The 24117-nt window shown below is 37.0% G+C and overlaps 1 protein-coding gene across 1 annotated transcript in view; it reads right to left on the bottom strand.

The window, feature by feature from the left end:
• The window catches only part of LOC106081271 (serine-rich adhesin for platelets), a 194359-nt gene that overhangs the window by 167531 nt on the left and 2711 nt on the right, over positions 1-24117 (bottom strand). Inside the window, exon 2 of the mRNA XM_013243122.2 lies at positions 20190-24100. Coding sequence (XP_013098576.2) covers positions 20190-24100 — 3911 coding nt within the window. The remainder of the gene's footprint in view (positions 1-20189; positions 24101-24117) is intronic.

The following is a 24117-nucleotide window of genomic DNA, read 5'->3' on the forward strand; positions in this document are numbered from 1 at the left end:
GCTGAAGAGAACTTTTATGTTTAAGTAGCGATATGGCCATTAAAATGCTGTCCCAAAAACATAAACTGACAAAACAACACAACACAGAAGCAAGTTGGATGGCTTTTTGGAATGAAATTGTAAATAGCAGTCGACAGAGAAAAAAGCTTGGTAAAGTTGCGTCGACTTAAACTGCTTATCAGTTAAATATATGAAATTTGAAACCAAAGTTGATAGGAATAAGAGATTCGAATACCAAAATATGGAAACAAGAAAAAACAATTAGTTATGCTGCTCTTAGATTAATGATATTCTTATATATGGCAAAAGATAATAACGGAGTTAAAGATTTTTTGATATCTTGACAAAAAGTCACATGTGCATGATAAATTAAATATGGGAGTCATTCTGGGAAAATTATTAATGTAAAATAATGTTGGACTATAATGTTTGACTGTTATGTAATGTATGACTTTAATGTAATGCTATAATTCATGCAGTGAAAACAAACCATTCAAGAGTAAGAACACAAATAATAAGTTTGGTAAACTCTCCCTAACTTTATTAAGTGAATTTCCTTCACATGAAATAGTAAAGCTATTGAAAAATTTATTTTTAAAGAAAAATTTTAAAACAGTACAAAAGTCCCTCATATATATGAATCCTCAGATACATTGCAATTTTGCCAATGCATATTCCATTAAGGAACAGCAGGGATACTTCTTTCATATTAATGAGTGCTGTCCGATAGAAGTTTAAGCTCAATGATAGGAGACCTTATTGCTATTACCGTGTCCGAACGGCACTAGGACTAGGAGGGGATAACCGCGCTGAATATTGTTTCTTATGTTCTCGCCACGATCCTTTAGATATACAAGAAAAAGTCAACTCACCTTCACCAAAATCCATCTCCATATAATACTTTTGCACATTTACAGTTAATTTAAAATTCTTTTTCCATACACTCATAAAATATGTAAAGCTTGTTTGTATTTCAAAACACTTATGCACTTCAGTACAACCTCAAACTTATTTGAATGTAAATTGAGGCCCTTGGGTAGTCTATTCCATATTCCCTAGTTTAATTAAATGAAATTAATTAACCTGAATAATTTCTTCTAAGTGCACAAACTTAATGTTGTGACCTCTAGTGGCGTGACAAACTGAATTTGAGTCATTTACTTTTGTTTTGGAAATGAAACAAAACAAAATGAGGAAAAACTAAATAAATATAAGTAGAGTTTGTAGCAAGGTGATAAATTATTTTTTGTGTTCTCTTTGTTTTAGATTTTTGTATGGGTAAGTGGTCAATGCTAAAAAACTGTCTGCTATTCAGGACACTTCATGAAAATATGACGTTTTCATAATAACAAAATGCGTAACAAATGAATTTAATTTAGAGCAAGTGGAGGAATGGAAAATATTGTTGACCTAAAACAAAGTAACCATAAATAAACGTATAGAACATATACATGTATGATCTTAAATAATCGTTTATGCCATAGCTTATCTTTGTATCCTTTTATGATTAGTCATTTGTCATTCCGTTTGAAAATGTCAGAATATCGATTAAAATATACAGTTCCCAACCTGCAAACTCCGAAACTTGGAGACAGACTTATATTTAGGAACAGACACAGTGGATTACATATTAAGGTGCCTAGATCGGGGAAATAACATAAAGCTGGGATTCGGTTTGTGGCCATTAATATATATGACCAAGATGAAAACGATACCAATTGTGATATTCTTTGCGGCGAACTTGAGATTAACATTTCTTTAAGAATGAATCGCCACCTCCACATGAAAATATGGATGCAATAACAACATGGTCACATTCGGCCCAAACTTGGCATGGGTATAACACAATTCACTGGTTAAGACGGTAAAACAGAATATTGGTTTATATGGCAGCTACATATATCTAAATAAAGTGAGATCTCCACCGTATTTGGGTGTTATACAAAGCCCTATATCTGAACTACAGCCAAATATTTGTCATGGAATGCTCTAGCATTTGATAAACAAAAAAAGTAGAGCTCGTGTTAACACATCTGTTCGATTTGGTGTTCTCACAGCAAGAGGTGAAAGAGTGATGCGAAACTGTCATAAGTGAGTCGCGTCCTGTGCTAAAAAAAACAATATAGTGTTAAAAAAAGCAAAAATTTTATTACTAATAAATGGTAGTAGTCAAAGGCGGCTCTATGGCCCGGTTCTACTTATGATTGTTTGTATATTGGTGGAAATTCAAGACACACAGACAGAAACGTAATTTGGCATTTTGATTGTAAAGAATTAAAACTACCCGACAAACATTAAGAAACACCAGGGAGATTCCTCTTGTAACGAATGTAGCACACATGACTATCAGTTCTCTTTCGTAAGCCCCTCCCAAACACTTTCCAAACGGGTATATAGACAACCGGCACAATATGAGTTTTATATGAAAACCATTAAAGAAAAGAGTGCGAGTCTGATATAAGTATATAGGGCCAAATGTCAGGGTCATTAAGTCTTAAACTGTACCGATAGATATATATTCACTTTTCGCGAGGGTGGGACGGGCCCGCTGAAATATGGCCCCTAATCCGTACCCTACTCTTTAGTTAGTTAGTTCATATGCCTGTTTGTGGAGGGAAGTACCCCCTAGAATCTGGACCCTCAAGTTTATATGTGATTTGTGTTTTTGGCATACTGTTAAGATACAAGGTCTGATATATACCTCAAAATTTGGCCATATTAAAAGGGCCTTAAAAAGATTTAGCCTCAGACCACTATGGGGTTATGTTCTTCTGGCCTAATACCACCAATCTGATTTGGAACTTTATATCCCTTAGATTAGCTGTTATACAATGAAATGGACTGATTACATTTTTTCAGTGCTTGTGACAATTCTCGTAAGCAGCGTTTTTCACTTGCAACTGTGTGTGAATGTGAATCACCATGAGTTGAATGAATGCTTATAACATTTCGCTCACGCTCCCATCTCTAATTACAATGTTGTCTCCTCTGGCAATTGTACTTAGCCACAACAATAGCAAAGGTGAATATTAAGGTGTTGTTATTTTCCATAGACTTAGTCAAAAGCTGTCTTAAATAAACCTGTACTAAAGCAAATAAATATGTAAACTTAGTGTGTATATTTGTAGCATTTGTTTGTAATATTCGTACAACTGTGCATCATTTTCGATGCGTTCTGAGGACTGGCCCCTTTTGTGGTTTTTTCAAATGTTAACTAAGCTGGTGGAGGAGAAACGCACATGCATATATTAAGATGGGTCCAAACACAGTAAATATAAGAATTTATTCAACTGTAAAAAAACGTTGTTTGCGTTTTATCAGACAAAGAGAAATAAAATTAATAGATCGCCTTTTATGGGAGCTGAATGTTTCGGTGTCGTGGAATTTTTGGATGTTATTGCTTGATTAGTAATAAGCGGCTGCCAAAATCGTAATCCGCGACGAATTTAAAGAATTTATACCCAAGATACTATAGGTGTTAATTCAAAATCTAGCTTCCGGTTTTCAAGGAAAACGTCTGTGCTTTATTTATTTATCTTCTAAGCCCAGACGAAACTGTCGAAGTTAGTATCATTGGACAGAGAGTCAATGTTGATGTGTTCGATCTAAAAGCTGGTACTATATTCGCTTTTCGCGATATTTTTCCCTGGTTACATTTTTTAGATAATAGATTTTTCAAAAAATAATCGTGAAAAAATGGGTCTTTAACGGTAAAACACGATCATAGTTCTAGCCATAAGGCGAAAATCATACCACATACACATACAATTGTACAAAACGTACTAAACCCCAATCCAATGATATTAAGCGAAAAAATATGGCCGAAATTTGCAGTCTCCTATGTATAAAACCAGTAAGGAAAGGTTAAAGTGTCGCGCAGCCGACTAAATAATACCCTTTTAATAGATAGAACCTATGTCTCAATCTTGTCAGACTTTAGTTTTGTATAAATTTTGTCTATCGCAGTTTTAGGTGCGAACATCGGTCAAAAAATATACATAGGATTTTAATCTAAAATTTTAATCTAATCTAAAGTTCATGTCAAATGAAAGATATATATGGGAGCTATATCTAAATCTGATCCTATTTTTATGAAATTTTGCACACATTTAGGACGTAAAATAGATCAACTCATTCAAAATTTTGTAAAGATCAAATTAAATTTGTGTCTTCTGCACCCTTAATAAGCCATATCGGATGAAATATGTACATATAAATATGGAAGCCATAACAAAGTCTGATCCGATTTTGATGAAATTTTGCATATATTTTTGGACGTCAAACAAAACACCTCATGCTATATTTTGTAAAGATCGAAATAAAATTGTGGATACCAAAGACTTAAAAGTTCATAACTGATGTAAGATAAAAAATGGGACAAACAAACAAATTTTGCCCATGAACATTCCACTAAGAAACAGGGGCAAATTTATCACATATCAATGAGTGCAGTCTGATTCAAGTTTAAGCTCAATGATAAGGGGCCTCCTTTTTATAGCCGAGTCCGAACGGCGTGCCGCAGTGCGACACCTCTTTGGAGAGAAGTTTTACATGGCATAGTAACTCACAAATGTTGCCAGCATTAGGATAAAAATAGGGAGCTATATCTAAATCCAATCCGATTTTGATGTAATATTGCACTTATTTTAAGACGTCAAACAAAACACCTCGTGCTAAGTTTTGTAAAGATCGGACCAAAATTGTGGCTTCTGCAGCCGTATCGGATGAAAGTTATATATTGGAGCTATATGTAAATCTGGATTGATTTTTTTCAAAATCAAAAGCCTTCATCCTTGGGTCAAAAAAGTGACTTGTGCTAAATTTCACAACAAATGCGACCTGTACCTTGAAAGTTCATATCGGATGAAAGGCATATATGGGAGCTATATGTAAATCTCATAGTATTTTGATGAAATTTTGCACACAAAATTTGAAAAGATCGGATCAAAATTGTGGCTTCTACAGCCTTAATTGGCCATATCGGATGAAATTTATATATGGGAGCCATATTCAAATCTGATCCGATTTTGATCTCATTTGCACACGTTTTAACGGAGTATCGGATGAAAGTTATATATTGGAACTATATGTAAATCTGGATCGATTTTTTTCAAAATCAAAAGCCTTCATCCTTGGGTCAAAAAAGTGACTTGTGCTAAATTTCACGATAGTCGGACAACAAATGCGACTTGTACCTTGAAAGTTCATATCGGATGAAAGGCATATATGGGAGCTATATGTAAATCTCTAGTATTTTGATAAATTTTGCACACAAAATTTGAAAAGATCGGATCAAAATTGTGGCTTCTACAGCCTTAAATGGCCATATCGGATGAAATTTATATATGGTAGCCATATTCAAATCTGATCCGATTTTGATGTCATTTGCACACAAAAAATTTGGCCCCAAGCATCTTGTGGACCGCCTTAACCGATTGGACCAAAATGGGTATCAAATTAAAAGTATTTATAAGTATTGGGTTGCCCAAAAAGTAATTGCGGATTTTTCATATAGTCGGCGTTGACAAATTTTTTCACAGCTTGTGACTCTGTAATTGCATTCTTTCTTCTGTCAGTTATCAGCTGTTACTTTTAGCTTGCTTTAGAAAAAAAGTGTAAAAAAAGTATATTTGATTAAAGTTCATTCTAAGTTTTATTAAAAATGCAATTACTTTCTTTTAAAAAATCCGCAATTACTTTTTGGGCAACCCAAAAGTATACAAATCTAATGGGCTCAAGATGTGGGGGGGGCGCACCACAAGCAAAAATGCCTCAAAACGATCATGGTTTGGTGTTTAATGAAATGTCCCAGGGAATAGACTAAACTCAACCAAATTTATTATTAAAAACAGCAAAAATGTTTGCTAAAACAGCAGTTTTTGTCTGCTGAAAATGAGAAAGCAAGCATTACTGCTGTTTCAGCAAACATAGGGCTGTTATATTAGCAAACATTTCAGTCAGCTAAATCAGCAAACAAAATCTGCGGTTTTAAGTGCAAAAATTTGCTGAAAAATGTTATGCTATTTTTTAAGTTTGCCTATTACCTGTTTTAATTACTTCAGTAATTTTTTTAGAAACTTTGTTGGAAGAGATGATTTAAATTTGTGGAATATTACTGTAAAGAAACTACCTGACTTTTCCATTGGAATACATTTCGAAATGTGGCTGAGCTCGCCAACATTTTTGTTATTGCTCTATTAATGTGTACATGACTGGCATGACCTTTTGTATCTAAAACTCCGTTTACACTGCTCTTTAAATCCGGATTTCATGACTCAATCCTCTGTTTTCCCGAGGTTTAAATTAAAAAAAAAAGAGTATGGAAAATACTCCTTCAGTGGTGATTATAAAATCCACTGAGACACACATTTACATTTGTATTTTATTTTTTCTTCTAACATCCCCTTCATAATTAAGTAGCAGTCATTTTCAGCAAACAACAGACTTTTCAGCAGTAAGCCTGCTGCTCTGAAATTGAAGAACTACTGCTGTAATAGCAGAACTATGTGCTGTTCGATATTTTTGAGGCCTTCAGCTATGTTAAACTGGGGAGGTGTCGCTCAGCAGCATTCAGCTTGGAGGACCCACTCACCACTGACCAATATCTGCTATAGTAACAGAAGAGTTATTATTTCAGTAAAAAAGCATAGCCTGAACATTTTTGAGTATCCAGTAACCATAATGTCAGCACACCCTAAGATATTTCTATTAACATTGTTTTAAACTTTAATTACATTAACTGGAGAAATATTCTAAAAAGAGAATCGTTCGTACCTACAATAATTCACATAGCACATGGATTTCTACATACATGCGAAGAACGAACGCGAATCTCCAACCTCACAACACCGCACACACAAACATAATTAGACACAAATGATATGAGCATAGCACAGAACCACATGACGATTCATTCCCCTCCCGCAAACATCGCACTCAAAACCAACCACAAGCATCACCCAACACCTCCCCCACAAACTTGTCACAAAAGGGCCATAAAGGGACGACCTTGTAAAAGTGTTATCGTGTTCAGCTCGCTGTGTCTGTTTCTTGTTTATTTGGGTGGCTTGAGATGAAACTACAATGCGGCATCTGCGCTGTCCTCAGTCTAGCGCCGACGCCAATTGTTTTTTCTGTTTCAATTTTTATAAAAAAAAACAGCAGAGCCAAAAACAAAAATCATGCTTATTCTATGATTTTTGGCCGTATTTCATTTTAACATACTTTTGTAATGTGGAAGGCGATATTTATTACATATGCCGACATGTTGTACGAAGGAGGCACTCGATTGCCACCATGGGAGTAGGTTTTATTTTGATTCAAGTTGGGGGCCTCATTCTATCACAGTGAAATAGGAGAAACTACTTGTTAACATGATATCCTGATGCCAAAAGCGCCACCTGAAGAAGAGATGTACAAATGTAAAAACCATTTTGGTGAAATGTGCCCCTAGGCCTTCCAATCCAGTGTGGGTCTACAAAGTAACGTTATAACGTTTGCTTTAGGAAGAGGCCTTCTGATAGGCCCCTGATGGCATGATGTTTTTTCATTAACATAGCAGCAGCTACAAAGCAAAAAACCATAACACCACTTTTTAAAATGTCGTCGCCATAAAATGGGGGCTATTCACTTCAAATCTGGCGCAGACAGTTTTCAAAGATTTAGTTGTGGATATTGTATAACGGTTCATATTTACATACTCTTGTATATCCCACATAAATACTGGAATTTCCCTAGAAGCTTGTTTGAATCCGATTCGGCTAAAACAGGTTTCCACCAGAGCCTTCGATCTATCGTTAATGTGATATCAAAATGTACAAAAATTGCCTAAGCGATGCCTATTTCAGACTGCCTAAGCGAATTGTCTGATAACTTCATAGTAGTGCAATTTTACTATGTATCACTTATTGAAAAGTTTTGTTGGCTACGCCGTTTTGTATTTCAATTGCCGATAGGCTCTGTATACACTTTTGACATTCATTCCACCATTCTCTCATAATTTGTAAACTTTTGTTTCTATTCTTGCAAAAGCGAACATGTGTTCCGCCTTTCGCCAGAATGCTCGTTTGCTTATTTCTCTCGGATTTCCGTTTTTCTACTTTTTGATTTCAACGAGAACAACAGACCAATCTATATCATAAATTTTTTATAACAAAAAAAAATCCATAAATTATTCCCATTGTGCAACAGTGGTCTTTGCGATAAGTATAGTTCGTTGTATGGCACGAATAGTTGTCCGTTCAAGACATTTGCTGTGAGACTGATTTTCAAAAATAAATTTTATTATGCCATTAAGCTAGGGGATTCAATACGCTGTAAGGCTTTCCATCAATCTCCTAAAGATGAAGTAGAATTTTATGTCGATTGGAAAAAGTACAAAACAATTTAAAAAAAAGCTCATCCTCCAACGCATGAGAATAATATCTAATTTCAAATGTGTGATTCTACACTTGAAAGGATTTAAATGGCTCTGCATTTGATTGATTATAATTACAAACGATGTTTTATTTAGCGGTTTAAATCTCAACAAGTAATAAGGCGTTAATTTCGGCCGGGCCGAACTTTGGATACCCACCACCTCGGGTATATATGTAAACCACCTTTCGTCATAATTCGGTGAAAAATGCATAATTTATGCTACCATAGCAGCTTTATATAAATATGGTCCCATTTGGACCAAATTCGACACGGATATTGAGTGGTGTATTAAGTACAAGTCATTGTTAAATTTTGTAGAATCAAATATTGGTCTTTTTTGTAGCCATATCCAAATATAGACCTATCTGAACCATATACGACACGGATGTCGAAAAGCCTAGCATAAGTCACTTTGTCAAATTTCAGCGAGATCGGATTATAAATGTGCCTTTAATGGGGCCAAGACTTTAAATCAAGAGATCGGTTATATGGCAGCTATATCCAAATCTCAACCAATCTGGACCAAATTGAAGAGGGCTGATGAAGGGCCTAACACAACTCACTATCCCAAATGTCGGCCAAATCTGGGCCAAATTGAAGAAGAAGAATGTCGAAGCGCCTAACACTTAACCTGCTTATCTACAAAAAAAGATTCTGTGCAAAATTTCTGCTCAATATCTCCATTTTTAAAGACTGCAGCGTGATTTCAACAGACAGACGGACAGACATTGCTAGATCGTCTTAGATTTTTACGTAGATCAAGAATATTAATAGGGTCTGAAATGGATATTTCGATGTGTTGCAAACGGAATGACAAAATGAATATACCCCTATCCTACGGTGGTGGGTATAAAAACTAAATCTAAATAAAATATTGTAATCTCATAGAAAAAATATAGGAATCTATGACAATTGCGTGAAACAAAATAGGTACATGTCTGGTGCAAGCCAACACACACACGTTTGGCGAATGAGGGATAATGAACAAATGCACCGTTCAACCTATGACTGATGTACACATAAAACAAAGCCGCCCGCCAAAGCAAGGCTCTCTTCTCACGAATTGAAGTAAGCTTTTTTAATAAATAGGGAAGCTAATACGAATTGTTGCCGATTTGACAGATAAGCCAGTGAGAACTTGGTAACACTTCGTATCAGCTACCCTGTATTAACCGTAGTAAAATCGGTTACATAAACGATTAGTATAATCCTTTGCAGTAGGCCACCGTAGCGCAGAGGTTAGCATGTCCGCCTATGAAGCTGAACACCAGGGTTCGAATCCTGGTGAGAACATCTGAAAGAATTTTCAAGGGTGGTTATCTCCTCATAATGCTGACAACATTTGTAAGGTACTTTCCCATGTAAAAACCAAAGAGTTGTCGCAGTGCTGCACGCCGTTTGGACTCGGCTATAAAAAAGAGGTCCCCTGTATCATTGAGCTTAAACTTGAATCGGACAGTACTCATTGATATGTGAGAAGTTTGCCCTATTTCTTATTGGAATGTTCATGGGCAGATATGCATTTTTTACAGAAATAAAAAGGAGGCCCCCTATATCATTGAGCTTAAACTTGAATACTCATTGATAAGTGAGAAGTTTGCCCCTATTTCTTAATGAAATGTTCATGGGCGGATTTTCATTTTTTACAGAATTTTCTATCAAGTAAGAGCGTGCCAAGTCCGGCCAGCCGAATCTTATATACCCTTCACCACGGTTCGCATTTGTCAAGTTTTTGGCCGTTATCTTTTTATATGCAAACAAATGATAATGGATAAATATTTCCATTGTATACCAGCTTATGGACCGATTCGGATCATAATTGGTTTGGATATTTGAAACCTAAATGGAGACTTTGTGCAAAATTTAAGCCGAATCAGATAAGAATCGTGCCCTATAGGGGCTCAAGAATCAGTTTATATGACAGCTATATCTGATTATGAACCGATTTGGACCATGCTGAGCATAGTTGTTAGAAGTCAAAACAAAACCCTTCAAGCAATATCGGGTAACAATTGCGTACTCTAGAGGCTAGAGAAAGTCAAAATTCGAGATCGGTTTATATGGCAGCTATATCAAAGCATGGACGATATGGCCCATTTACAATTCCAACCGACCTACACTAATAGGAAATATTTGTGTGAAATTTCAAGCGCCTAGCTTTATTTCTTCGAAGTTAGCGTGCTTTCGACAATCGAACGGAAATGGCTAAGTCGACTTAGAATATCAAGGCGATCAAAAATATATAGATGTTGTTGGTTCTCAGATCAATATTCCAATGTGTTACAAACGGAATGACGAAATTAATATACAACAATTACTCATATTATGCTATAATTACTCATATAAATAACACCCACAATTTAATATTTATGGGTGGCATTGATTGGTCCCTTTTGGTGGTGACGTATGTTCCTTTTTGGTAGAAACGTATCGTATGTCCAATCAACTATTGAATATTTTAGTTTTGTATAAATGTGTATGTAATGCGAGAGTTCAACAAGGAATTGCTAATTATCTAGAAAAAACAAAAGCTCAAAGCAATAGTCTTTGCATGCGGCTTATAATTAGCGATTTTCGTCATTTTAGCTCGTGCATTTATAATTTAGATTAAATCTTTTATTGTTAAAAATTACGTTTAAGTACTGGGCATGTTGTGACATTCTTTTGTTTGTGTATTTATTTGCAAATAGGTATTTATCGTTGACATTATCATAGCAAACTTCAGATGTGAAAGGGGCGAGAAGGCGCCGTTACATAGACAATAGCTTCGAAAACATACGTCATCAATATTTTTACAAGCCCGTTCTACTATTTCAAAAGTTAGCTTTGTATTGAAATACTGAACGAGGCATTCGCACTCTCATTCCATAGCATTGAAATAGAAAACAAGTAAAAAGCCATTAAGTTCGGCCGGGCCGAACTTTGGATACCCACCACCTCGGTATATATATGTAAAACACTTTTTGTCACAATACGATGAAAACTGGATAACTTAAGCACCCAAATTCGGCACGGACATTGAGTGGTCTAATAAATATAAGTCACTGTTCAATCTTGTAGAACAAAATATTGGTCTTTTTTGAAGCTGTATCCAAATACAAAACGGATTTGTACGATATAAGACACATATGTCAAAAAGCCTAACATAAGTCACTGCGTCAAATTTCAACGAATTCGGATAATAAATGCGTTTTTATAGGGTCAAGACTTTAAATCGAGAGATCGTTCTATATGGCACCTATAACCAAATCTGGACCGATCTAGACCAAATTAAACAAGGATATAACAATCATCCTATTTATTGTAACTCCACTACTATATCCGTAGTTATATCTTAAAAGGGACTGGTCTCGATCATATTTTATTCAGGACCCGAGAACTCATGCACAATCAATATTTTCAGACAATAAATCTACTTTTTATGGGATTAAGACTCAAAATTTAAAGATCGGTCTATATGACAGCTATATCAATATAGTCTGATCTGACTCATATGTGGGTCGGACGTCGGAAGGCTTAAACCAACACAGCACTTAAAATTGTGACAAAATCGTGAAAAAAATTAATTTTTATGAGCTCCAGACCCTTAATATATTACTATTTTTGGGTCAGATACTTACTATATTTGGGTCATATGGCGGGTGGCTTAAAACATCTCACTAATTCAAATTTGAGCCAAATCGGGTAATAAATAAAGCTTTTATAGGCTTCAGACCCTTTATCGGGAGATCGGTTTATATGACAGTTATATCTTAATATAGCCCGATCTGAACCAGATTTGGGTCAGATAGCGGGAAGATTAAAACTACTCACTGTTTAAAATTTCAGCAAAATCGGGTAATAAATAAAGCTTTTATGGGCTTTAGACCCTTTATCGGGAGGTCGGTTTATATGGCAGCTATATCTAAATATAGCCCGATCTGAACCATATTTGCCTCAGATGTCGGGAAGATTAAAACTACTCACTGTTTCAAATTTCAACAAAATCGGATGAAAACTAAAGCATTTATGGGCATTAGACCCTTTATCGGCAGATCGGTCTATATAGCAGCTATATCCAAATATGATCCGATTTGGTCCGTTCAAGAATTTAACCAGTGTGCAATGAAAAGACGAATCTGTGCCAAATTTCAGCTCAATATCTCAATTTTTGAAGGCTGTAGAGTTATTACTACAGACGGACGGACAGACGAACAGACACACGGACATCGTTAAATCGTCTTAGAATTTTACGACGATCCGAAATATATATACTTTGTAGGGTCAGAAATTAATATTTCGATGTGTTGCAAACGCAATGACTAAATGAATATACCCCATTCCTACGGTGGTGGGATGGTGGGTTTCTAACGCATTTTAACACGCCTACCTTGGTGATTTGTCTGTAATGTGGGATCGATTTCACATTCACAAGCAAGGCTAACCGCACGTTTTCTTCCTTTAAAAAATACATGAGAACGGTATTTTGTATAGCAAACTGCATGGAAAAAATCTTTTAGGAAAACATATTTTTACGAATTCGGGGGGTCAAAACTGATGAACAAAGTAAAATAACAAGGCATAATTTGTATGAAATCTTCTCTTAAGACAAAATTTTTACGAATTGTCTCGAATATTAAAATGAAATTATCTCTAAACATAAAATTTAAATGAAATTTTCTCTTTTCTCGAAAAACAAATTTCTAGAAAAATTTCCAAAACAAGATTCCTGTTGATATAGCAAACATTTAGTTTATTATAAAACAGTTGCATCTTTAAGATATATAACCTAAACCCCTAAAATAAACGAGTTTCTAAAATCGACCAGATCACTTTAAGGTAAAAACAAGAAGAAAAGTGCAAGTTCGGCCGGGCTGAATCTTGGGATGGATGGCACATGTATACCTTACGTACCAAATTTCTGCCAAATCAACCAAAAATTTAAGCTGTGGAAGACTAATCAGTATATCGGCTTATATGGAAGTAATATGACGTTATAGACCATACTTAGCATGGTTGTTGAAAGTTGTAACGTAACACCACGTGCAAAATTTCAACCAAATCGGCTGAAGATCTCAAATCGCTAGCACCGTAAACTAAAAAAATAATTAAACTCATATTTGTAAGGCCTTTTTGCGTCTTTAACTAAGGTACAATGTTGTCTTGTCTCAAGGTCAGTTTCCTAACTTTCAACGATATTTTCATTTTAGATATTTGTCTTTAATAGCAAGACGCAAAGTTATAAATATTTTAACCTACCATTTAACAATAAAAAATCCTTAATATAAAGGAAATATTTTTCATCAGAGGAAATACTCCGTCAAAAATTTGGAAAATTGATCTTTTAAATTAAGCTTATTTGGATTGAATCTTTAAATTTAGGACGAAAATACTTAACCGTTTACTTAAAAACGTTTTCAGTGCGTACTTGGCACATTTGTTGGAAGCCGTAACAGAAATTTACATTACTTTAATTGGCTATGATAGAATTTTTGTTCCACTAACCGAATGTAGAATAGCGTTCCAAGCGCCTCGATCTTCTGCGCTCATTCTAAAATCGCTGACACCAAATTTCAAGGTGTCTTCCACCACTTAATTTTTTCATTAGGCTTTTGGTCGTCCCGGTTTGCTTGTACCACCGTGTTTGCCTCGGAAAAGGCTTCTTTGCTGGAGCTTCTTCATCCATCCGTAACAGAACACTTAGCACAAAATGTCAGCCAAATCGGATAACAATTGCGGTTTCCAAGGGCTAAAGAATATCGGTTTATATGGAATCTATATCTAAATCTGAACAGATATTGCCAATTTGCAATACCCAACGACCTAAAATAATATGAAGTACCGCTGTAAAAGTTCAAGCTGATATCATTATTCATTCGACAGCTATTATGATTTCGACAGACGATCGGACGGACGGACTTGGTGGAATTAAAAACGCGTTAAGAAAGATGTCTCATGAAATCTTATTAATTTTTTTACATATAAACTATTAATTATGATTATATTCATGATAATGATGATGATAACTTAGCGATGAATTCCATGAAATATTTACATAATCGATGCCATTCTAAAAGTTGCTTTTGCAATGCTGCATAACTATGTACTAATTTGCACTTACGTGTACTAAAGGGTGATTTTTTTGAGGTTAGGATTTTCATGCATTAGTATTTGACAGATCACGTGGGATTTCAGACATGGTGTCAAAGAGAAAGATGCTCAGTATGCTTTGACATTTCATCATGAATAGACTTACTAACGAGCAACGCTTGCAAATCATTGAATTTTATTACCAAAATCAGTGTTCGGTTCGAAATGTGTTCATTCATGTGTTCAGCGATGAGGCTCATTTCTGGTTGAATGGCTACGTAAATAAGCAAAATTGCCGCATTTGGAGTGAAGAGCAACCAGAAGCCGTTCAAGAACTGCCCATGCATCCCGAAAAATGCACTGTTTGGTGTGGTTTGTACGCTGGTGGAATCATTGGACCGTATTTTTTCAAAGATGCTGTTGGACGCAACGTTACGGTGAATGAACACATTTCGAACCGAACACTGATTTTGGTAATAAAATTCAATGATTTGCAAGCGTTGCTCGTTAGTAAGTCTATTCATGATGAAATGTCAAAGCATACTGAGCATCTTTCTCTTTGACACCATGTCTGAAATCCCACGTGATCTGTCAAATACTAATGCATGAAAATCCTAACCTCAAAAAAATCACCCTTTAGATGCTCGGCATGTTGACGTAAACATTGCCGTAATGCAATCAGGCGAAACTACCTTCTGGCCAGTCTACTGCTTGAGAGTGTGAGAAAAACATCTAAACACGTTTTAGTCTGGCACAATATGAGCTAAAAGTTTCAGAATTGTGCATTTAGAATTTTTTGTATTTCTAATTGTTATTATGTTTATATTGTACAAAATAGGTATTTCATCATATAAATCCTTATTCTAATAACAAATTATTTGTGAAGAATAACTGGTTGTAGTTGCCGATGAAGAACTCCATCTGGTCAATCCGGTACGTACAACCGGCTGCCATGGGATTGAAGAATAACTGGGGTTTTCATTTGAGATATTTTAATGCACAATTATCTCATACTGAAAAATGTGGGGTTCAAGAACAATATTAAGAATCGAAAGAAAAATTTACACATGATAAGAAAAATGATCCTCGCTCTAACAAGCAAACAAAATTAGAAATAAAAAATTCGGCTGAACATAGCCTTTTGAACCCATGACGTTAGACCAACAATGAAGGTTGCCGTCATCTTAGCGTTTTATCCGTCACACAACTTCCAAATAATGCACATAACCATGTATATACCCTAGAAACAACTGTAGGTGTGTGGAAGAAAGAAATCTTTCGCTGCAAAAAAACACACATGCGTTGGAAAATACACACTAGGATAACAAAATGTCGAGCTTGGTTAGTGTTGTATGCATTTCATAGAGTTACTTTCCCAATTTCTTCAAGATAAATTTGCGACCTTTGAAGCCACACACATCTACCGATTTCTGGTGATGTGGGATCGAAACACGTCAAATCATGGTTGATGTGGTGTATCTCATGTGGCTTTCATTTTTCATTGCATAAAATTTTCGATCATGAAGCCGATTTCGAAAGAGAAATTAACACAACATTAAGAATATTTTTGAAAAAAAAATGGTGGTAACTGGATTGTGATAAAATATAAAAGAATAAGATTTAAAGTTAAATCTATTAAAGAAAATAATTTATAAACCGATATCAGTCGATCGCCTACTTCTCATGTTGTTGCAGGAGTGTGTTGTACACTGAGACGGCCGCTCTTGCCGATGAAGGACTTCATCGGGTCAATCCGGTACGTACAATCGGCTGCCATGGGATTGCCTACTTCCCATAATTTTGGTGTGGTCATTTACTCCTAAAAGACAAGCTATCATTAAAATAGTCAACATTTAAATAAAAAAACGACTCTTACAAAGATGGCTACTACTTTAAGTTATATATTTGGAGAACAAATTGCTTTAGATTGTTTTTATTAAAAATTATTTCACAGTAATAATCTGAATTATTAGGCGGCTTCGATAAAAAGTTCTATTATTTGGCAAAAACCTGTAGAAAATCCAGTCATCGAGAGGGTTTGAGATACGTACATATCTAACATAACTAAAGTGTTAATAGATTCACAATAAAAACATTGAAAAATGCACCTCACCAGTCGCAACTGGTTAATTATGTACCCACATTCATATGTGGTGATAAATGGCTCTGAAAGAATTTTCGAATGGATGTCAATATAAAGTCGCTTAGCTTAAGCCATTGTAGCACAATTCGCTAATCATGCATAACCGCTATGCTCTTGCTCTGTTTATTTTTATACAAATACATTTGTTTGTCGATGGTTTAAGCTAAACCGCCATCATTTAAACATCAAAACAAAAACTTAATTTTTACTTGCTTTTTTTGTAAAATTTTGTACTATCAGCCACCGGCGATTTGCTAATGAAAAGATAAAAAATGAATCTGATAGCAGTGAGTCTCAGTTTCCACAAATATTACGAGCAAAACGACAACATGGAATGTGGCCGATAAGAAACTCTTCAATGGGTCTCACGACATTCTAATCAATTTGCCGTTGGAGGTATTGTTTGTCTGTATTATTACAGTGCATGGCATATTGCGAAATATGACTGAAAACGTCATTAAAACTCATGGTTAAAAGTTTAGAATATAAAATCGACAACGGTGATAACCACGTGTTTTTATACCCCACACCATTACTGTGGTACAGGGTAATAAAATGTGGTGCATTTGTTTGTAACACCCAGAAGGAAGAGGGGTAGACCATTGATACCATGTCCTTCTGCCTGTCCATGTTTATTTTTGTACAAAGTACAGGTCATTTGGCACTGACATCCTTTTTGGCCAAGAGACGAAATTGAAATTTCAAGAAATCGTTTCAGATTTGGATATAGCTCCCATATATATGTTCGTCCGATATGGACTAATATTTCAATAAAATCATTATTTGTTTATCGATTCTCACGAAATATTGCACGATGGACTCTCGACATTATAGGTGAATTTTAAATAGAAATCGGTTCAGATTTAGATATAGCTCCCGATCTGGAGCATTTGCTAGCGCATTTATCAACCAATCCTTTCATAATTTTCCACAATACTTTCTTCACCAACTGCCACTATATCTCTGCTTTTTAGTGGAAATTGGTTCAGATTTGGATTTAGCTCCCGATTTGGACTAATATTTCAATAATGTAGTCATTTGTTAGCCCATTGTCACGAAAGAAGCCACAAGGTATTGCCTTAGACACCCAGTTTTTATGTTGAATTTCACAGAAATATACACTCATAGCAAAAAGTTTGCTGAAAATAGCAAACACTGTCTGCTGAATATTCGTAGTTAATTTTGCAGCTATTGTAGCTGTAGTTCTGCTGTTATAGCAGAGTAGCATGGTTACTGCTGAAAAGTCTGTTGTTTGCTGAAAATGACTGTTGCTTAATTATGAGGGGGATGTTAGAAAAAACAAGATCCCAGATCAGTTTATATGGCAGCTATATCAGGTTATGCACATATTTGCGCCATACTCATCACAGTTTTTTGAAGTAATATCAAAACACCTCTAGCGGCTCAAGTTAAGATCCAAGATCGGTTTTTTATGGCAGCTATATCAAAACATGGACCGATTTGGCCCATTTACAATCCCAACCGACCGCTAGTTCGACTTAAAATGTCACGACGATCAAGAATATATATAATTTATGGGGTCTTAGACGCACATTTCGAGGTGCTACAAACGGAATGACGAAATTAGTATGCCCCCTTACTATGGTGGAGGGTATAAAAATAGAACCCATATGAAAATGTGTGTCTCAGCGGATGTTTATAATCACCACTAAATGTACATTTTCCATGTTTTTTTTTTTTTTAAATTTAAATACAAATGGCCATGCCAGTCACGTGCACATTAGTAGAGCGATAATAAAAAAATGCGAGCTAGCTAGCCACATTTCGAAATGTTTACCAAAAGATGGATCAGATAGCTACTTTACAGTAATATTCCACAAATTAAAATCATCTCTTCCAAAAAAATTTCTAAAAAATGCCTAATGTAATCAAAACAAATAAAAGGCAACCATAAACAGTAGCATACAAACAGCAGACTTGTGTACTCAGAACACTAGTTTAAATAGCAGCAAAAAATGTTTGCTAATACAGCAGACCTATGTTTGCTCGAACAGCAGTAATGTCTGCTTTCCCATTTTCAGCAGACAAAAACTGTTGTTTAAACAAACATTTTTGCTGTTTTGAATAACAAATTTGGTTGAGTGAGCATATTCATTGTAGGGTGTAGGGCATCAAAAGGTCGGCTTTGCACGACTTAAATCCTTTCTTACATGTTTTCCCATTGAAATTGACACATATTATTAGAATATTTAACTTATTACGATTAGCAAAACTCAAAATAAAGTTGTTTCGAAATTAAGAACGTATTATTAAAATACTGAAATTCATACTATTAGAACAGTGCAAAATAAAGGTCAACAAATTTGTGTCTGCTAAAAACTCGAGGTTATACTTTCCTCTTTTGCTAATTTGTTTTCTCTAGAAAAAATTTTATGGAAATTTTGATTTCAGAAAAATTTTAATATCGATTATCTTAAGACCTGTTTGCTTTTTTGATAAACTGGTTTTTGCTATTATATACTTTAGAGAAAATTTTACCGAAATTTTTCCGTTAAGGGAATTTTCACTGGAATAGGAATACATTGCCTGTTTTCACTTGCTCCATATGCTTTGAAAAGGAAGCTTACTGACCATATATTGGAGATAATAGAACTACAATTCTATGCTTAATTTTAAATACATTTTATAGATGCATTAATTTAAATACTGCATGCTGGCGAGCGATTTCTTATGGTTTTCCTTTTGCTGAGTTACCTCGTTGGGAGCCTTTTTTGTTTACAATTGAATTTTTAATTCTATAACTTTGAGTAGTTCATGCATAGTAAATTAAAGTAATTGTAATTTAATTTGCCGTAAGTTGTTGTTGTTGTAGCCACATGTCTATATGTGGAGGTGGCGATTCTCATCAAGCTCCCATAGGTGAGCAAGCTCGTTCCGGTCCAAAGGACCGATCGCCGCGGGAACCTCATGGCCATTGGTTATTTAAAGGCGCCAACAACTCGCATTGTCAAATCGAGCATCATAGACACTCAGTATTTATGCAAGAGCCGGCACCACCCGCCCTCCAACTGAGATTCTCCGCTGATTGTCCGCGACTACAATTGCAGCTACTCCGTATAAAGCATTCCACTTTCCGCAACCTCTGGACGCAACCTCTTCCGCACCTCATCTTGTCTTTTGATTTTAAGGATTAATAGACAATATTGCTGCTTCAGAAAAAATGTTTCCTTTCTTTTTTAGGATTTTTCTCGTAATTTTAGCAGACTTGTTTGCTGTTAAATTTTTTTGAGTGTAACAAAGTTTAATTGTAGTATTATTTTTTAGAGAAATTTGATTTTTACTTTGAGTCCAGCTTAATGATCGAAAAAATTTTATGTAATGTAAAATGAAAGCCAGAATAACACGTCCATTGAAATTTTGTCTTTTGAGAACATTTCAACAAAATTATGTCTTTAGACAAAACTTTATAGAAATCTTACAAAACAAAAGTTAACTAAAATTTTTGTTTTGAAAAAATACCTACCAATGAAAAACTTTAGCTGAAATTTTGTCCCTTTGTCTATGAAAACTATAACTATTTCAAACCACAATGACTTACCGGTTGACATTTTGCACTGCTCGTTTGTTATCCAAATTTCTGGGTGATGTTGTTGCTGTGGTCTCCGTTACTCCGTGAGGGGAGGATTGTGATTTTGCAGTTTTATTTACACGATTTGTTAACAAATTATTGGTGGGTGATCGACGAACAGTTGGCGAGATGCTTACCGATGAGCCGGAACGGTTTCCGCCACTTCTTGCACGATTACTATCACTAGCACCCGCACCTGTACTGCCCGCCGATATCGGCCCACCACCACCAACAGATATACGAGTGGCCACTTTCGGTTTCACATCGTTGTAATTTTTCCTTGTTAACGCTTTATTATTGGCAATTTGATTCATAACGGCTTCCCATTTGTTGGGCGAGTGATGATATTTACGCACTGCCGGTGGCGAATTGTGTTTGGCGCCGACGCCGCTGCCACTGCCACTGGGTGATAATTTAAAAGATTTGGCACTTTTTGGCGTTGTTATTGCTGTTGACGATGACGATTTCGAACGCGGCGTGTGTTTACCCTGCGGGGTATTATTTGCGGATTTCGTTGTTTTCTTGTTAGCATTGGGCGAGTTGGTTGAAAGGCTCGATGCGTTTGACTGCGACGTTGACGTTGTAGCACACGAAAACGATCTGTCCGAATCGGTTATGGATTGAACACTCGATTGGCAATTTACACCACCACACAGTGATGTTAGCGACGAGTGTTGTTTGCGCGGCGAATTGTTCTGAAGAACTGTCAAATGTTTGTGCAGCAGTGGTTGCTCGCGCTCACACCACGAAGTTGTTGATGTGGTGGAGCTTTTCATGAGTTTAACCGGCATGTGGTTTTGCATGCTCTCGCCATCTAAAGCTTCGTCGAGAGAAGAGAAACTTTTGAATTCATCAACACAGTTGGGGCCCAATATGCCGCCACAACCCCCACCACCGCCATCCACACTACAGTAAGAGGTTCGATTGGAGAGAGTTGCAGCTGAGAGACGATCGGTGCTCATGCTGCTTTGGATGGTTGACGATGTTTGACTGCTGCTCAAGTGACCTTGACCGTGGGAATGCACCGAAGTGGTTGATGTGCTGTTAATTATGGTGCTGCTGCCATGTTGTTGCAACCTTTTGGACGAGTCACGATTGCTTCTGACGGTCTCCGTGGAGTCAGCATCACATTCTAAATCGGGGGAAAGGTCTTGCGTCTCGTCGTGTGTATTTTGTCGTCTTATCTGAGCCAAATCCTCATCACCTCGGTTTTCAACGTCAGTAAATATGCCAGAGGACTCCATGCAAGAGTCCTCCATTTGGGGATCCTCCGAAATGAAAACCGATGCAGACGGCTGCAACGTAGGTCCATATAGTTGGCCGTCGATTACTTGGGCTCGCCGATCACCCCTATGGAATATGTCATCCGCATCGGATTCGGTGAAGAAGTCAGAATCTGTCATGGGATCTTGACGCCGTACTGGAGGTACTTGTCCCTGACCTTGTTGTTGATTGAAGCTAGGTTGGCGTGAGACTCCCTTGCGCAAAGGTCCATTTGAGGGTGAGTGATCACAGGCTCCTCTAGAGGCGGGCCTAGACATTTCTCCATCTCCTTGGTAGCCAGTGTCCAAACTGGTGACACTAGTAACGCTCGTAATAAAGCTGGTGGAAATTTTGGAAACAGACGATTTCGTGATGGATTCACTTTTGGAGGGTTCTGTTTCTGACAGCAACGACAACGATTCGTTGCACTGGTTCTGTAATGGATGCTGTTCATCGTTCGCATATGTTGACTGGCTCTGGCCATGTTGTTGCTGCAGCTGATATTGATGTTGTTGGTGTTGCAACACCATCTCATTGATGTCAGTCTTCACTTCCACTGGGTCCAGCGGCAATTCCTCTGGTGACGGAGTTTGGTCTATGCGCATTTGATGCATTGCCAGTTTGTGATTATAACTGTTGGCAACATTGAGCATTAGAGGCATATCCAAGTTATTGTTTGTGTTGTTGGTGGCAGTTGAGTCAAGAAATTCTTTCATTTGGTCTGGCGTGAGAATTCCAAGACTTTCGTCCATATCAAAAGAGTTTTGCTTCTTTAAAAGCTGTTGCGAGGACAAAGAATTGGAGAGATTATTAATGGTGTTGTTGCTAGGCTGGGACAAGCCCGTGGACGACAGTGAGACATCAACTAATTCTATGGAGCAGTCCAGGGTTGATTCGGTCAGATCTAGGCCGAAGGAGAACCGGGCCTTCTGATTGCCATTTGGATTGTTGACATCTTGCAATGAGGTCGCTGAATTCTGAATTTGTGCTTGATGGAAGAATCCATCTGTTTTGCCGGCCACAGCTATCATAGTACTGTCCACATCCATGGGCTCATCTGAACTCTCTTCGTCGGGTGTTCGCGTAGGCAGAGCCAAGTCACTCTGTGCCTGTTTAAGCTTTAACGGAGACAGCAGGTGATGGGGTATCGGTGTGAGTTGATAGAGGGGATTCAAAATCTTTTTGCCATTGCGGTCTGGCGTGGTGGTGCATGACGATGAAACTTGGGTCATATACAGCAGCTGAGTGTTATTCTGATTTTTCCTTAAGTCTGGTGTGTCTATGTAGTCCTTGGTTAGGTTGAGCAATTGCATGTGCTTGGCTGGCGTGTTTACAGTTTGCGTCAAATCCAATAGACGTTCTGTGTTCATGGTTGAGTTAAGGGGCAATTTCATAGTAGTCTTGTTGGGCGCCAGCGCCGTTAAAGTATCGTCCAGATTTTCGCTTGTAAATTCAAGGAATTCTTCATGGTCAAATTTTTTCATCAAGTTGTCTTTTACATCCACCCCCATGGGTTCCTCAAAACCTGAAGGTATTGATACATCATCCAGCAATAACATATTCTCGGTAGAACCGGGGTTTGAGTAGGTGGCATTGGATGCTGGTGTTTGCGAGCCAGATTCGTCTGTCTTCTTTGTATCATTCTCAAGTGTCCGATTCAGTGCTTCATTGTCCTCCAAGGTTATCGTAGTACTCTTGATATTCTCATTCTTCTGTAACATCACTGGTAAAGTCTGACCCAAAAAGTTGGTCCTATTGTCTATGGTATGTGTTGAATTTACTCCAGCATGGCTCAAATCTTCAATACTGTGAGTTTTATTTACCGCTCTAGTCTCATTAGGTCTACCTAAAATGTGAGTGGCATCATCCAGATTATCTGTTATACTCTCCAAAACACTCCTAGTTGTATTTATAGTGACTGTGTTTCCAAAACCGACGTTCGACATTCTTGTACTACTTGTCTTTGGGGATTCCATATCGATTGTATTACCAAAGCCTATGTTCGATATTCTAGTGCTCTCAAAGTTGTGATTACGCTGCGTCGAAGAACCCGGTGCATTAAATGTTGTGTCAAAGGTCTGTGTGGCATATAGGCCTTTCTTGTTGGCAGTTCTTAATAAGGGTGTGCTTTCGCATATTGCCCTACCAGTCTCTCCACCAATGACCGGCATTGGTGTTGCGATTAAATTCGCATCCGGACTATCGGTTCTGACAAATGTGTCAGATCGCGTCAGGGGTCGAGGTGTACTCTCCATGGTTATCGTTGCACTAGGAACATCTTTTGAGCCTGGCTTGGTTTCCTTCCTCATAGGCGTTTGCAAAACGTCAGGTGGTTTCGTAAATAATTTCTTCAATGCTGTTGTCGTCTTTCTTCCGACCAGGCTCATGGTTGTGTTTATTGAGTTTATGTGATCGCCAGAGGATGATTTCTTTAGTAGCAGCGAGGGTGTAGTCGGTGGTCTCAGACCGCTAAATGACATTGGTCGAGCTTTGACAAATGTGGATGGTGCTCTCAGTTGAGATGGTCGAACCACAGGCATAATGGAGGGCGGCCTTATGAAGCCAGGCAATGGGATCCGGGACACACCGGGCATGGGAAGACGAGACTGCATCGGTTCCTAAAATGACAAAGATG

This window comes from Stomoxys calcitrans, chromosome 3, assembly GCF_963082655.1.
Source record: "Stomoxys calcitrans chromosome 3, idStoCalc2.1, whole genome shotgun sequence".
NCBI classification, from domain to species: Eukaryota; Metazoa; Arthropoda; class Insecta; order Diptera; family Muscidae; genus Stomoxys; species Stomoxys calcitrans.